At 47.0% G+C, this 14,193-nt stretch overlaps 1 protein-coding gene across 7 annotated transcripts in view; it reads right to left on the reverse strand.

Annotated features, from left to right (window-relative positions):
* LOC119962778 (potassium/sodium hyperpolarization-activated cyclic nucleotide-gated channel 1-like) overlaps positions 1-14,193 on the reverse strand; it is a 411,953-nt gene that overhangs the window by 233,704 nt on the left and 164,056 nt on the right. For all 7 annotated transcript variants that reach the window (XR_005459958.1, XM_038790853.1, XM_038790855.1 and 4 more), the window contains exon 3: positions 11,896-12,057. Coding sequence is in view for 6 of the 7 variants with exons in the window: in XM_038790853.1 (XP_038646781.1) it covers positions 11,896-12,057 (162 nt within the window). In the remaining variant the exon portion in view is untranslated. The remainder of the gene's footprint in view (positions 1-11,895; positions 12,058-14,193) is intronic.

The raw sequence follows: 14,193 nt of genomic DNA on the forward strand, positions 1-14,193 counted from the left end.
TGTCACAAGTAGGCTTACATTAATACTGCAATTAAGCTACTGTGAAAATCCCCCAGTCGCCATATTCCGATGCCTGTTTGGGTACACCGAGAGAGAATTCAGAATGTCCAATTCACCTAACAAGCAAGTCTTTCGGTCTTGTGGGAGGAAACCAGAGCACCCGGAGGAAACCCACGCAGACACAAGGAGAACGTGCAGACTCCGCACAGACAGTGACCCAAGCCGGGAATTAAACCTGGGATCCTGGCGCTGTGAAGCAACAGAGCTAACCATTGTCCTACCGTGCCGCCCCCGCTCCTGCTCCAACATTCAGTAAGATCACGTCTGATCTGATTGTCACCTCAAACTCACATTCCTGCCTACTCCCAATGACATTTCACCCTCTTATTTAGCAAGAATCTATCTACCTCTGCCTTAAAAATATCCAAAGACTCTGCTTCCACTGCCCTTAGATGAAGAGAGTTCCAAAGACTCACGACCCTCTGCAAAAAAAAAACCCTAACCTTTGTCTTATTTTCAAACAGTGACCCCGAGTTCTAGATTCTCTCACAGGAGAAAAAATTGCCCACCCCGTCCAAGACCCCTCAGGATCTTATATAATTCCATCAAGTTTTATTTTACTCTTCTAACTCCAACGGATACAAGCCTAACCTGTTCAATGTTTCCTCATAATGCAACCCACCCAATCCTCGTATCAGTCTAGTAAACCTTCTCTGAATTGCTTCTAATGTATTTACATCTTTTCTTAAATAAGGAGACCAATAATGTACACAATACTCCAAATGTGGTCTCACCAGTTTCCTGTGCAACTGAAGCATAACCTCACTATTATTGTATTTAATTCCCCTCACAATAAATTAAAGCATTCTATTAGCATTCCCAAATACTTGTTAAACCTGTATTTTGTGATTCTTGCACTGGGACACCCTGATCTGTCTGAATCTCAGAATCTGCAATCTCTCACCGTTTAGCTGATATATTTATTTTTTATTCTCCCTTCCAAAGTGGACAATTTCATATTTTCCCACATTATGCTCCATCTGCCAGATCTTTGCCCACTCAATTAACTTATCTATATCCCGTTGTAGCTTCTGTCTGTCCTCTTCACAACTTACTTTCCTATCTATCTTTGTATCGTCAGCAAATTTAGAGATCATGCCTTCTGTTCCTTTATCCAAATGATTTATATAAATCATAAACACTTGAGGTCCCAGCACTGATCCATCTCATTACACACTGTCAACCAGAAAAGATGCATTTATGGCTACCCTCTGTTTCCTGTCAGCCACCCAATCTGAAATCCATGCCAATATGTAACCTCCCACAGCCTGAGCTTTTATTTTCGGCAATAACCTTTGGTGTGGGACCTCATCAAATGTCTTCTGGAATTTTATGTACAGTTGATCCATTGGTTCCCCTTTATTCACAGTACCTGTGACTCCTTCAAGGAACTCCAATAAATTGGTTAAACACCATTTCCTTTTCACAAAACCATTTCAGCCTGATTCTGCCTGATTGCCTTGAATTTTTCCAAGTGCCGCCATGTTGACAGTTCTTCCACATGCACTTATACTTGATCAGCTTGGAAAGTTAAAATTAAGCCCTTAGACCTTTATAGCACCAAAATCATTCGGCCCAAGGTGCGTGTTAGTTCTTTGTCAGATTTATCCAATTTAGTCCTACACTGCAGCTTATTCCACCATAACGTGAAAATCCACCCTCTTTAAATAGATGTCAATTGCCTTTTGAAATTTGCAGTGGAATCTGATTCCACCACACCTTCAGGTCATGCTTACGAGATCTTAACAACAATGCATTATATGAAGACATTTCTCTTCTAGTTCTTTTGAAAATAATTTTAAATCTATGATATCTCTGGTTTCCAGAGGAAAGGATTTGCTCCTTTTGAATTTTCAATACTTTTATTTAGTTTGTATTTTTCAAATTCATTCACGGGATGTGGAATCATAGAATCATAGGGCGTGATCGTCCCAAAAGTGAACTAAGTCCTTGAGCGAGCGCGTTTAGCCATGTGTTTCCTGGCACTCGCAGCACCAAGAAATACATGCGACTCGCTTTGAATAAGCTGCCTGAACAAAGAATGGGTAGCCGGGGCCACACATAGCCCTGTTTTTCACAATGGGCTGCTCCGCTCGCCAGAACTCCCTGTTGCAATGAGAGAAATGGGGCGAAATTCTCCCCTACCCGGCGGGCCGGGGGGTCCCGGCGTAGCGGAGTGGTGCCAACCACTCCGACGTCGGGCCTCCCCAAAGGTGCTACCACACCTTTAGGGGCTAGGCCCGTGCCGGAGTGGCTCCCGCTCCGCCGACTGCCTTTGGTGCCACACCGCCCAGCGTCGGGGTTGGCCGAAAGGCCTTCACCGGTCGGCATGAGTCGGCGCATGCGCCGGAGCGTCAGCGGCCGCTAACGTCACCGGCGCATGCGCGGTGGAGGGGGTCTCTTCCGCCTCCGCCATGGTGGAGGCCGTGGTGGCTGAAGAAAAAGAGTGCCCCCATGGCACAGGCCCGCCCGCCGATTGCTGGGCCCCGATCGTGGGCCAGGCCACCTTGGGGGCATCCCCTGGGGTCCGATCGCCCCCCCCCCCCCCCCAGGATCCCGGGGGCCCACTCACGCCGCCTGCTCCCGCCAGCGCAGAGGTGGTTTAAACCACTTCGGCGGGAGAGGCCTGACAGCGGCAGGACTTCGGCCCATCGCGGGCTGGAGAATCGCCGCGGGGGGCCCACCAACCGGCGGGGCGCGATTCCCGGGTGGCGGAGAATTCCGGCCACGGCGGGAGCGGGGTTTACGCCAGCCCAGGTGATTCCCCAACCCTGCGGGGGTCGGAGAATTCCGCCCATGGTGTCCCGATCTCCAAGGCACCCAAAAGAATCCTCAACCTCCTCCCAAGCTCAACCGCAATATGGGAGATTCCCCCCAACTCCCAAAACCTACGCAGGGCAATCCCGGCCCGATCACGCATGTGTAAATAAAATACCTGATTGGCACATTGGCAATGCCAACCTGGCAACTTGGTGTGCCCCTGCCAGCCAGCAGTACCACCTAGGAAGTGCCAGGCTGGTATGCAGGTGGCACTGCCAGGGTGCAAGGCTGGAAGTGCAAGGGTACCCAGGAGGCACCAGCAGTGTCAGGGCACCACCATGCACCTACGGCCTCCAATTCCTTTGGAGACCCCTCATGAGTGCCGTTCTGTCTGGTCTCCATTTATGAGGACCAGTGCCAAACGGCGCTCGCTCAAGATCCCTGAAGCAAAGAGATTGAATCTCAAAGCCTCAGGTACCTCGGGAATCTGCACATTTGAGTAAGGCTTACTGCATCGCTCTAATATGCAGATTTCCCAAAAGTGATCCCGCACATTGTGTGCGGGATTCACCTTGCAACATCTTGTGAGATTGCGTTGAATTTCGCGAGGCGTTGCGAACTGGTAGATCCTGGGAGCTTTCAGCGGCCACGCTGCGCTGGGTAAGGTAGTTTTCTGGTATAACGTGGACGGAGATTCGCGCCAATAGAATCCCTGCAGTGCAGGAGACCATTCACCCCATCGAGTGTTCACCGATCCTCCAAAGGGCAGGCTACCCATGTCCAGCCCCATGTCCACACTAGTCCATCCTGCACATCCCTGGACACTAAGGGGCAATTTAGCATGGCTAATTCACCTAACGTGCACACCTTTGGCCTGTGGGAGGAAACCAGAGCACCCGGAAGGAACCAACAAACTCCACACAGTTAGCCAAGGCTGAAATTTAACTCGGATCCCTGGCGCTGTGAGGCAGCAGTGCTAACTAATATGCCACCATGCCATCCCTAATGTGGACGTTCCTGGCTAGGCCAGCATTCATTGTCCATTCCATCCCTATTTGTTCTTAAGAAGGTAGTGGTGAGCGGCCTCATTGCACTGCGGCAGTCCTGTGGTATAGGTACATTCACAATGCAGTTAGAGAGGAAGTTTCAGGATTTTGACGCAGCAACAGTGAAGGAATGGCAATATATCTTCAAGCCAAGATGGTAAGTGGCTTGGAGGGAAACTTTCCCCTTCACTTCCTCTGTTCGAAAGAGAACATGTCCAGTTTTGCTACTCTCTCCACACAACCGAATACCTACATCCCTGGTCTCATGCAGATAAGCCTCCTCTGTACCCTCTAAAGTGTGGTGGCAAGAATTGTACACAATATTCCAGTGCAGGTACAACCAACGAATTCTAAATGACTTCCTTGCTTTTGTATTAAATGCCCCCATTAGCAAAACCACAGGCATGATTCTCTGTTTGGGATTCTATGTTCTCCGCCAGAGTAGAATCGCTTCTGGCCTGCATTGGTGCCAGGAGTGGCACCCCGGAGCAATTCTCTCTCCCTTGCCACGCAAATATATGTATAGCAGGGACATCCTGGGGTTCAGTTGCGAATCCTGCTATCGGGCCTCCACTTTGAGTGGGCGGCTCGATACCGAGGTACGGTGTCTGGTCCCCCTCCTCACCACAATGCAAATCCTGTCCCCCCCACTGACAATTAGGGACATCCTCCACCCCCCCCCCCACCACCACAGAAATTGCAGGGCAACCCCCCACAGCACACACGCTTGAGGGTGACCCTACTCCCCCCACCAGACTCCCCATCAGACTACCGTATCAGAGACCCCCATATCAGAAACCACCCCATATTAGTGACCTTCCATCAGAGAACCCTAATATCAGAGGTCCTCCTATATCAGAGACTCCCCATGAGACAACCCCTCATATCACAGACCCCTCCCATATCCCAAAGCAAAATGGGTAAGAGGACCAATCCATGGCTTAGAAATCGTATCCAATCCAAGGAAGAAGCATACAGATTAGCCAAGAAAAATAAGTCTGAGGATTGGGAGCAATTTAGAATGAAATAATGAAAATCGCTTATTGTCACGAGTAGGCTTCAATGAAGTTACTGTGAAAAGCCGCTAGTCGCCACATCCCGGCGCCTGTCCAGGGAGGCTGGTACGGGAATTCAGCAAAGAAGGACCAAGGTACTGAATAAGAAGGGAAAAATACAGTATGAAAGTAAGCTTGCAGGGAATATAAAGAATGACACCAAGAGTTTCTATAGATATGTGAAGAGAAAGAGACAGAATATAAATGGTAAAGACAAATATGGGCCCACTGCAGACAGAAACAGGGGAATGTATAATAAAGGACAATGAAATGGCTGAGCAATTGAATACATACTTTGGTTCTGTCTTTACAAAAGAGGACACAAATCAGATAACTGAAATGTTGGAGAGTGAAAGGTTTAGTGAGAGGGAAGAACTGAGGGGCATCAACATCAATATTAGTGGAGAAATGGTGCTGGGTAAATTGATGGGATTGAAAGCAGATAGAGCCCTAGGGCCTGATAATTCTAGGATGCTTAAGGAGGTGGCTCTGGAAATAATGGATGCATTGGTGGATTCTATGGACTCTGGAACAATCCCTGCAGATTGGAGGGTAGCTAATGTCACTCCAATATTCAAAAAGAGAGGTAGAGAGAAAACAGGGAATTATTGATCTGTAAGCACAACATCGGTGTGAGGAAAATTCTTGAATCTATTATCAAAGAATTTATAGCCGAACATTTAGCAATCCGTTGCAGGATCAGTCAGAGTCAGCATGGATTTATGAAGGGGAAATCATGCTTGACAAACCTGTTGGAATTCTTTGAAGGTGCAATTAGTACAATTGACAAGGGGAGCAAGTCGATGTGGTACATTAGGACTTTCAGAATGCATTTGACTCCAAGGCGTTAGTGTCCAGGGATGTGCAGGAAAAAGTCCTGCATAAGAGATTATTATGCAAGATTAAAGCTCATAGAATTGGGGGAAGTGTATTTAATGGATAGAAAACTGGTTTGCAGAGAGGAAACAGAGAGTAGGGGTTAATGGGTCCTTTTCAAATTGGCAGGCAGTAACTAGTGGGGTGCCACAGGGTAGGTGCTGGGACCCCAGCTATTCACAATATATTTCAATGATTTGGATGCTGGAATAAAAGATAACATCACAAAATTTGCAGATGATACCAGGTTGGGTGGGAGGGTGAACTGTGACGAGAATGCAGAGATCCTACAGCATGATCTGGACAGGTTGGGCAAGTGGGCAAATCAATGGCAGATGCAGTATAATTTGGATGTGTGAGGTTATTCACTTTGGAAGCAAAAACAGGAAAGCAGATTACTACCTGAATGGTCGTAAATTGGGAGAGGGGAATGTGCAGCAGGACCTGGGTGTCCTTGTGCACCAGTCGCTGAAGGTAAGCATGCAGGTGCAGCAGGCGGTAAAGAAGGTTAATGGTATGTTGGCCTTCATTGCGAGACGTTTCGAGTACAGGAGCAGGGATGTGTTGTTGCAATAATACAGGGCCTTGGTGAGGCCACACCTAGAATATTGTATGCAGTTTTTGTCTCCTTTTCTGAGGAAGGATGTTCTTGCTCTCGAGGGAGTGCAATGAAGGTTTACCAGAATGATTCCAGGGATGGCAGGACTGTCATATGAGGAGAGATTGATGACGTTAGGATTGTTTTTGCTGGAGTTTAGAAGAATGAAAGGGGATCTCATAAAGACTTATAACATTCTAACAGGACTAGGCAAGGTCAATATAGGGAAGATGTTCCCGATGGTGGGTGTGTCCAGAACCTGGGGTCACAGTCTGAGGATTCAGGGTAAACCATTTTGGACAGAAATGAGGAGACATTTCTTCACGTAAAGATTGTTGAGCCTGTGGAATTCATTACCACAGGAAATAGTTGATGCTGAAGCATTGAATATATTAAAGAGGCGACTGGATATACACTTAAGGCGCATGATTTCAAAGGTTATGGGGAGAAAGTAGGATTAGGCTGTTGAGTTGGATGATCAGCCATGATATTGATGAATGGCGGAGCAGGCTCAAAGAGCCAAAAGGCCTCCTCCTATCTTATCTTCCATATATCTATGTATATCAGAAACCCCTCATCTAGCTGTGGTTGATAGGTCGTAAACACATCAAAAGTCGTGAAGTGCTTTTTGCTTAGAAAAAGAGGAAGCGAAAGCACCTATTTCCTGGAAGTTTATAAGCATTGTGGTTAGGTTCACAGCAGGGTACTTGAGATGCATTCAAGCGTGAAAGTAGATGAAAATAAACAATCCAGGCACCTGGCTTTCTGGGTGCTATTACCCTGTCAATTACAGATTGCTGAAAGCTATTTCACTTTGAAAGCCTTGCAGATCAAATAATCTGATGGGTTTAAAGCATTGTGATGTGATTTTAGGCTTTCTATGAAGAATCATCAGCTGCTTTCGACACTTATGTTTGAGGCAGCAGGTGTAAGGGACAGGTAAGTGAAAAAGCTGCGATTTTTCCACTGTTTCTGCATGGACTTCTCTTCAGCGTCCCGGCAGGGGTGACTGATGGGGAGGAGGGCAGTCTCTGATATGGAGCATCTGATGGAAGGTCTCTGAAATGTGGGTTCTCTAATAGGGGCATTCTCTGATATGGGGTAATCTCTGATATGGTAGGGTCTCTGATGCGGTCTCTGTTATGGTGGCCTGATGGGAGGGTCTGATGGGGGGGGGGGGGGGAGGGGGGGTCTGATGAGAAATATGATGGAGAGTCTGACAGGGGGTCTAAATGGGAGTCACTGATGGGATGTCTGATGGGGGGTTTTCTTTTGGGGGGGGGTTGGGGGGGTCTGATGGGGGGTTCTGATTGGGGTCTTTTGAAGGGTCTGATGAGGGATCTGAATGGAGGTCTCTGGTGGGGTGTCTGATGAGGGGTCTGATGGGGGACTGAGGGGTTGGTTGGGCAGGATTTTGTTATGGAGGTTGGGGATGCTCCAATGGTCTTTGAGGACACCTACATTATATACTTACCCCCTTGACCCACCGCGAGCTCCAACATGTCGGGGCCACGCTTACAGATACTTGCACAAATCCACGCCTGTGTGTACCCCAGCCGAGAGGGTGAGAGCATCAGAGAGGCATGAAGAATTGGGTGTCCAGCCCATTAATCGGATGCAAGTGACTCATTTTCGTCCTCCCGTTGGCGTGCGGTGCGTAGCTCGCTGCCGCCGTTGGCAGGGAACCGAAGTATCAGAAAAGGATCGGTAACGTTTTATGCCTGATGCACGATTCTCTGCTGCATTGGGGCCTCCACCACGGGCAGCGGGGAATCCGCCCTCACGTCTCCCAAAATTTCTTAACTGCTTTATCAGCTTTCCTGCCAGCTTTAAGGAATTGTGAATATGCACTCCCAGGTCCTTCTGTTCTTGCACCCACCTGGTCACAAAGTAGTACACTTTCTCCATGTTGGTCCCCCAAAAATTGCATTGTTATTACACTTATCTACATCTGCCACGTGTCTGCCCATTTTACCTGTCTGACTATGTCTTCTAAAGGCTGTTGCTATCCTGTTAACTACTTACAACGTTACAGACTTTTGTATCATTTGTAAAATTCAAAGTTATACCGAGTCCATCCAAGTCCAATTCATTTATACAATGGGCGCGATTCAACAGACTCAAGTTAAAGTCCACTGAATGGCACGTTTAGCATGGTGTTTCTCGGCGCTGCTGTCCGACAGCATTTTGACGATTCCACACTTAGAAACATATCCTGCTGTGAGTTAAAGCTCCATAGGAGCTTGGGGATGCCCCAGGGAACCCCTCCGTACCCACACTCTATCTCGCAGGGCCTCCCTCGGCCTGACTCCTGATGGTGCCAGCCTGGCATCTGGGCACCCTGGCACTGCCAATTTGGTGGTGCCTGTGGCTCCTTGGCAGTGCCACATAGCCACCCTGGCTGATCCAGAGTAGCACTATCAGGATACCCAGGTGGCACTGCCAGGGTGCCAGGCCAGCAGTGTCAGGGTGCCTGGGTGTCGGGTGAGTACCAGGCTGCCAGCCTGCCCTGTCCCCGATGACCATGGGTCTCCAATGACCTGGGACATCCTCCCTGGTGATATTATGATTGTTTAACGTTTGTGGAGACCAGTACTAAATGCCGCCAATCAAGATCTCCCAGGCCAGACCGGTGTGCCCCAGACGTTGGGTGTATCCGACATCTGGGTAATTAAATGAGCCAGCTCATTTAAATATTCAGATCTGGATCAGGACCAGCAAGGGGCAAGATCCAGATCTCACTCCTGCCCAGCGAAGGCGACATCCAGATCACGCCGGGCAGAGCGAGTCAGGTGACTCGCGATCAGCCCGGCACACAGCCCAATTTTGGGCTTGTGCACGATTCACTCGTTGCGCCCAGATTCGCGCCAGGCACAATGGGATCGCTGAATCACCCAATGGTTCTAATGTCAGTCCGTGGGGTAACCCACTGCATATTTCCTTCCAGTCAGGTACGTCAGATGACTCCAATCCCTTAGCCAATTTCCCCCTCACACCTTCGGCCTGGAACATATTGATTCAGAAAGTTTTCTGTATACCTTTTAGGAATTCTTTACCCTCCTTGCCATTTATATTGCTTTTCTCCCAGTATATATTTGGGTAATTGAAGTTTCCTCGTATTATTTTTGAATTGCTCTGAAATTTGCCGACAGCTTGTCTCCTCCACAACCTAAGAACACAAGATATAGGAGCAGAATAGATGGTAAGGCCTATCAAGCCTGCTCTGCCATTCACAATGATGCTCTTGGGCTTCAGCTCCACTTTCTTGCCTGCTCTCCATATTCCTTGGATCCCTGTGGGGACAGAAATCTATCACAGGTTTAAATGTATTCATAGATTATCATAGAATTTACAGTGCAGAAGGAGGCCATTCGGCCTATCGAGTCTGCACCAGCTCTTGGAAAGAGCACCCTACCCAAGGTCAACACCTCCATCCCAACCCCATAACCCAGTAACCTCACCCAACACTAAGGGCAATTTTGGACACTAAGGGCAATTTATCATGGCCAATCCACCTAACCTGCACATCTTTGGACTGTGGGAGGAAACAGGAGCACCCGGAGGAAACCCATGCACACACAACGAGGATGTGCAGACTCCCCACAGACAGTGACCCAAGCCAGAATCGAACCTGGGTCCCGGGAGCTGTGTAGCCTTCAGAACTCTGTGGGGGAGGAAATTCCAAAGACGCACCACTCTTTGAGTCTCAGTCCAAAATAATCAGCCGCTGATTCTGAGACAGTTTTCACCTCTCTGACGAGTGGAAACAATCTCTCAGCACCTACCCTGTCAAACCCCTTCAGAACCTTGCACATTACAATGAGATTACCTCTCATTCGTACAAATGCCAATTTACTCAGTTTCTCACTATAGGACAACCCCATCATCGCAGGGACACATTTAGTGAACCTTCACCGGGCTTACTGCGATGCCAGCAAATTCCTTAAACATGGAGACCAAAACTTGAGTACAGTATTTCAAAGGTGGACTTGGCAAAGCACTGTGAAATTGCAGAAATATCTCCTTCTCATGATTTGGGGGTCTATAGTAAACACCTAGCAATGTATCTGCTCCTTTTCTGTTTCTAAACTGTAAGCGAAAGACTAAATAGATTCAGTTTTTGAATCCTCAGTATATCGTCATTCTATGGAAATGCAAGGTGTGACTCAGCGACCCCCATTACACCCGCGTGAACCTAGAGCAGCGAGTGAATCGCATGTGATCTCTAAATTGGGCTCTGCCTGGTGCGATCTGGATCTCGCTCTCGCTGGCCAAGATCCCAATCTGAATATGTAAATGAGCTATATGGCTCATTTAAATATCCGGCTACTAGATTCACCCGGCGCCAGGGTCTCACCAGCCATGCCTGAGAGACATCGGCAATGCACTGTCAAGGTGCCAGAGTCACTGCCATGGTACTGGGATGGCAGTGCTAAGGTGCCCAGGTTAGCACTGCCAAGGGTAAGGCCCGGGGGGAGGGGGCCGTGCCAGGTCGAGGGCTGTGAGGCGGAGTTTGCCGTGGGCCTCCCCAAGGTTGGGAGGAGTGAGGTGAGATCACAAAATGGGGGAGGGGCATGAAAGGGGAGGGGAGGAAGATTGGGCAGCCAGTCAAAATGGCACCCTGATCTGCGACAGACCTTTCCTGGTGGCGAACTGAAACACGCCAGCAGGAAATCCCTCTAATTGTGGCCTTGGTGGAGATAATCTCACCAACGTAAAAAAAACCGGCAAATGCCATTGAACAGTGTGGTGATTCTTGGCCCTTTAGGTGCCAAGGAACACCCTGCTAAATGTGCCGTTCAATGGAATTTAAATTGAGTCTGCAGAATCACGCCCGTGATATTATCCTTGATTATTAATACCACCATGCACTCTGACCCCAACTTCGGGACATTTTTCCTTCCCTATCTGTTCTAAATATATTTTGGCCAGGTAAGTTTAGTTCCCACTCTTTTAAGCCAGGACTCAGTTATAACCACTACATCATTATTCCAATGTGGCAGTTTGCACTTCCTATTTATTTGTAACATTCCTTGCATTAGCATATATGCATTTTAACATCATGCAATTCAGCTTTTGTTCTTTCCTTAAACCAATTCCTGTTCTTTCTATGCTAGGGTTTTCAAAGCCCAATGTCTCTCATCTTTGCTGTTGTGTCCTGGTGACACCTCCCACAGCCAAATTAATTCAAACCCTCAACCTGAACTTGTTAACCTTCCGATTAAAACATTTGCCCCAACCCTGTTCAAACGCAATCTCTCCGGTTTGTACAATTTTTGTCCCTGCTCCAGAACCAGCACTGAGCACACAATTATGATTTAGATGACCAATGCAATAGCAGTCTTCAGTAGAATCAGATCCCAAATCTTGAAATGTTGCACAGAACGATCTTGGAGCACATATACATATACAATAATTTTAAATGGGCTTGTCTTCAGGCCCAAGCTCATTTATCAAGGAAGTCTTAGAAATATACATAAAAAAATGTAACAATACTTACAACCATACCATTTAGGGACACCCAACAATCAGGGGGAAAATCCTGAAGTAACGGAACTAGAAACTGGAGACAACCGTCCCAATGGCATAACAGGAGCATCATTCCAATGAGATTAAATATTCTCACCACTGCACTGGCAAAATCATACGTCATATGGAAAATCTGAAAGGACAACAAAGAAAAATTAGGGTTTAACACTTCACTTCTTTGGTAAACTGTCACACTTATGATTATTGAGTGAGAACATTCGGAAGATTTCAGTGCAGCCAAGGCTGGCTCAACGCTATGCAAAATGGTGTCATACTGCCAACGCATATAATTCCTGGCTGTCAATACAGAAGTTCAACTGAGAAAAAATGGATGTACAAAAATCACTTGGACCCAACAACCTGAGCTTTATTCAGTGAAGACATTTTCCATAATGCAACAATACATTCACATTCAGGAATGGAAACACTGTTTGTGTTCAACTTTAATTCATTGGAAATCAGGAATAAGGAGCTGATCATTCAGCAAAGTACCTACTCCAAGAATTCTGATCATTTATTAAAACAAATAAAAACAAGTTCAGTTGTTAGGTGAAAACCACACATCAGAGTTTTCCTTATTGTGCCACCAAAAGATAAGAATTTCCTGGAGCAAAGAAAGACAGCATTAGCAGTCGCCTGTCACACAACAATTTAAAAATCAGTAATGGAAATGAATTATGAACCTTTAAAGTTTTATTGGCCTGAAGGTAAAATTAATAATTAAAATAGGTGGTAGTTAACATACAGAGAATTCAGCAAGGGACCGATATCTAAATCATAATTTTCTGCTCAGTGCCAGTTGGATCATTCACCTTTTGGTTGTATGAGAACAATGCTCTTAAGCTCATTTCGCGGTTGACTTTTGACGCACACTCTTCAGTATGAACAGTGACTGTACTAAAGTCCATTTACTTTGTGAGCTTTATAGCACTATGAAGAAATCTCCAGCATGAATGATGATTTGGAGTTGGGGGCCAAGTGCAATCTGTCCAAGTTTGCAGACGACACTAAGATGAGTGGTAAAGCAAAAAGTGCAGAGGATACTGTAAGTCTGCAGAGGGATTGGATCGTTTAAGTGGATGGGATAGGGTCAGGCAGATATTACCAAATGTGAGGTTTTCCATTTTGGTAGAAATAACAGCAAAAGGTATAATTATTTAAATGCTAAAATATTAAAACCTGCTGCTGTGCAGAGGGACCTGGGTGTCCTTGTGTATGAGTTGCAAAAAGTTGGCAACAGGTGATTAAGAACCGTGATTAAGCGAATGGAGTTTTGTCCTTCATTGCTAGAGGGATGGAGTTTAAGACTAGGGAGGTTATGCTGCAAGTGTATAAGGTGTTAGTGAGGCCACACCCGGAGTATTGTGTTCAGTTTTGGTTTCCTTACCTGAGAAAGGACATACTGGCGCTGGAGGGTGTGCAGAGGAGATTCACTAGGTTAATCCCAGAGTTGAGGGGGTTAGATTACGAGGAGAGGTTGAGGAGACTAGGGACTGTACTAGTTGGAATTTAGAAGGATATTGGGGGGGGGGGGGGGGGTGATCTTACAGAAACATATAAAATTATGAATGGAATAGATAGAATAGATGTGGGGATGTTGTTTCCACTGGCGGGTGAAAGAAGAACTAGGGGGCATAGGCTCAAAATAAGGGATGTAGATTTAGGACTGAGTTTAGGAGGAACTTCTTCACCCAAAGAGTTGTGAACCTATGGAATTCCCTGCCCAGTGAAGTAGTTGAGGCTCCTTCATTAAATGTTTTCAAGAGAAAGATAGTTTTTTGAAGAATAAAGGAATAAAGGGTTATGGTGTTTGGGCGGGAAAGTGGAGCTGAGTCAATAAAAGATCAGCCATGATCTCATTGAATGACAGAGCAGGCTCGAAGGGCCAGGTGGCCTACTCCTGCTCCTAGTTAGAACATAGAACATAGTACAGTACAGCACAGAACAGGCCCTTCGGCCCTCAATGTTGTGCCGAGCCATGATCACCCTACTCAAACCCACGTATCCACCCTATACCTGTAACCCAACAACCACCCCCCCCTTAACCTTACTTTTATTAGGACACTACAGGCAATTTAGCATGGCCAATCCACCTAACCCGCACATCTTTGGACTGTGGGAGGAAACCGGAGCACCCGGAGGAAACCCACGCACACAGGGGGAGGACGTGCAGACTCCACACAGACAGTGACCCAGCCGGGAATCGAACCTGGGACCCTGGAGCTGTGAAGCATTTATGCTAACCACCATGCTACCCTGCTGCCCCAGT

Source organism: Scyliorhinus canicula, chromosome 3 (assembly GCF_902713615.1).
Source record: "Scyliorhinus canicula chromosome 3, sScyCan1.1, whole genome shotgun sequence".
NCBI lineage: Eukaryota > Metazoa > Chordata > Chondrichthyes > Carcharhiniformes > Scyliorhinidae > Scyliorhinus > Scyliorhinus canicula.